The sequence below is a fragment of the Eurypyga helias genome, unplaced genomic scaffold, assembly GCF_000690775.1.
Source record: "Eurypyga helias isolate BGI_N326 unplaced genomic scaffold, ASM69077v1 scaffold19795, whole genome shotgun sequence".
In the NCBI taxonomy this organism is placed as follows: Eukaryota; Metazoa; Chordata; class Aves; order Eurypygiformes; family Eurypygidae; genus Eurypyga; species Eurypyga helias.
Window position 1 is genome coordinate 10,989 of NW_010249711.1, and position 746 is coordinate 11,734.

At 61.8% G+C, this 746-nt stretch overlaps 1 protein-coding gene across 1 annotated transcript in view; it reads left to right on the forward strand.

The window, feature by feature from the left end:
- LOC104509507 (syntaxin-binding protein 1) overlaps positions 1-746 on the forward strand; it is a 9,177-nt gene that overhangs the window by 2,345 nt on the left and 6,086 nt on the right. Inside the window, exon 6 of the mRNA XM_010151474.1 lies at positions 577-725. Coding sequence (XP_010149776.1) covers positions 577-725 — 149 coding nt within the window. The remainder of the gene's footprint in view (positions 1-576; positions 726-746) is intronic.

Genomic DNA, 746 nt, shown 5'->3' on the forward strand with positions numbered 1-746 from the left:
CTGGCTCTGTGCCCCACCCCCCCATCTGACCTGCAGACCTGGGGACATGGGGACAAGGGGGACAGGGAGGGACAGATGGTGCCATACCTTCTTGGTGTCATTAACCCTTCAAGCCTCATCATTTCTGGGAGACAGACAGGCAGAAGTTGACCTCTTGGCATCTGCACGTGCAGCCAAATTGGCTTCTGGTCTTTACCGGGGGCACAGCCGGGGAGCAGCATGTCCCCGCTTGTCCCCTGGTCTCTGATTCCCTGCCTGGGAGCAGGTGACTGCGGTGGGCAGGGGTCTCCTGCCTCCTCTGCTCACCCTGGGGGGCTACACATGGGTAGAGACTGTGCTGCAGGGCCAGAGCTGGGGAAGGCATTAGGATCCAGAGCTGGCAGCCCAAGGGATGCTCCAAGCAGCACTGAGCTCCAGCTGCCCATCCCAGGCTTGGCTGGGGACCGTTGTCTGGGGTTGAATCCGCTTTCCATACCCACCGGGTATGGTACCCATTTGGGTGTCCTGCGGGGCTGCTCCCCTCCAGACATCCCCACAGTGCATCCCCTCTAACCTCCCTCCCCCTGCTCCTCCCAGGTTTACTCCCTGGATTCAGCCGACTCCTTCCAAAGCTTTTACAGCCCCCACAAGGCCCAGATGAAGAACCCGATCCTGGAGCGCCTGGCAGAGCAGATCGCCACCCTGTGTGCCACGCTGAAGGAGTACCCGGCTGTGCGGTACCGGGGGTAAGGGCAGCACCGTCTGCG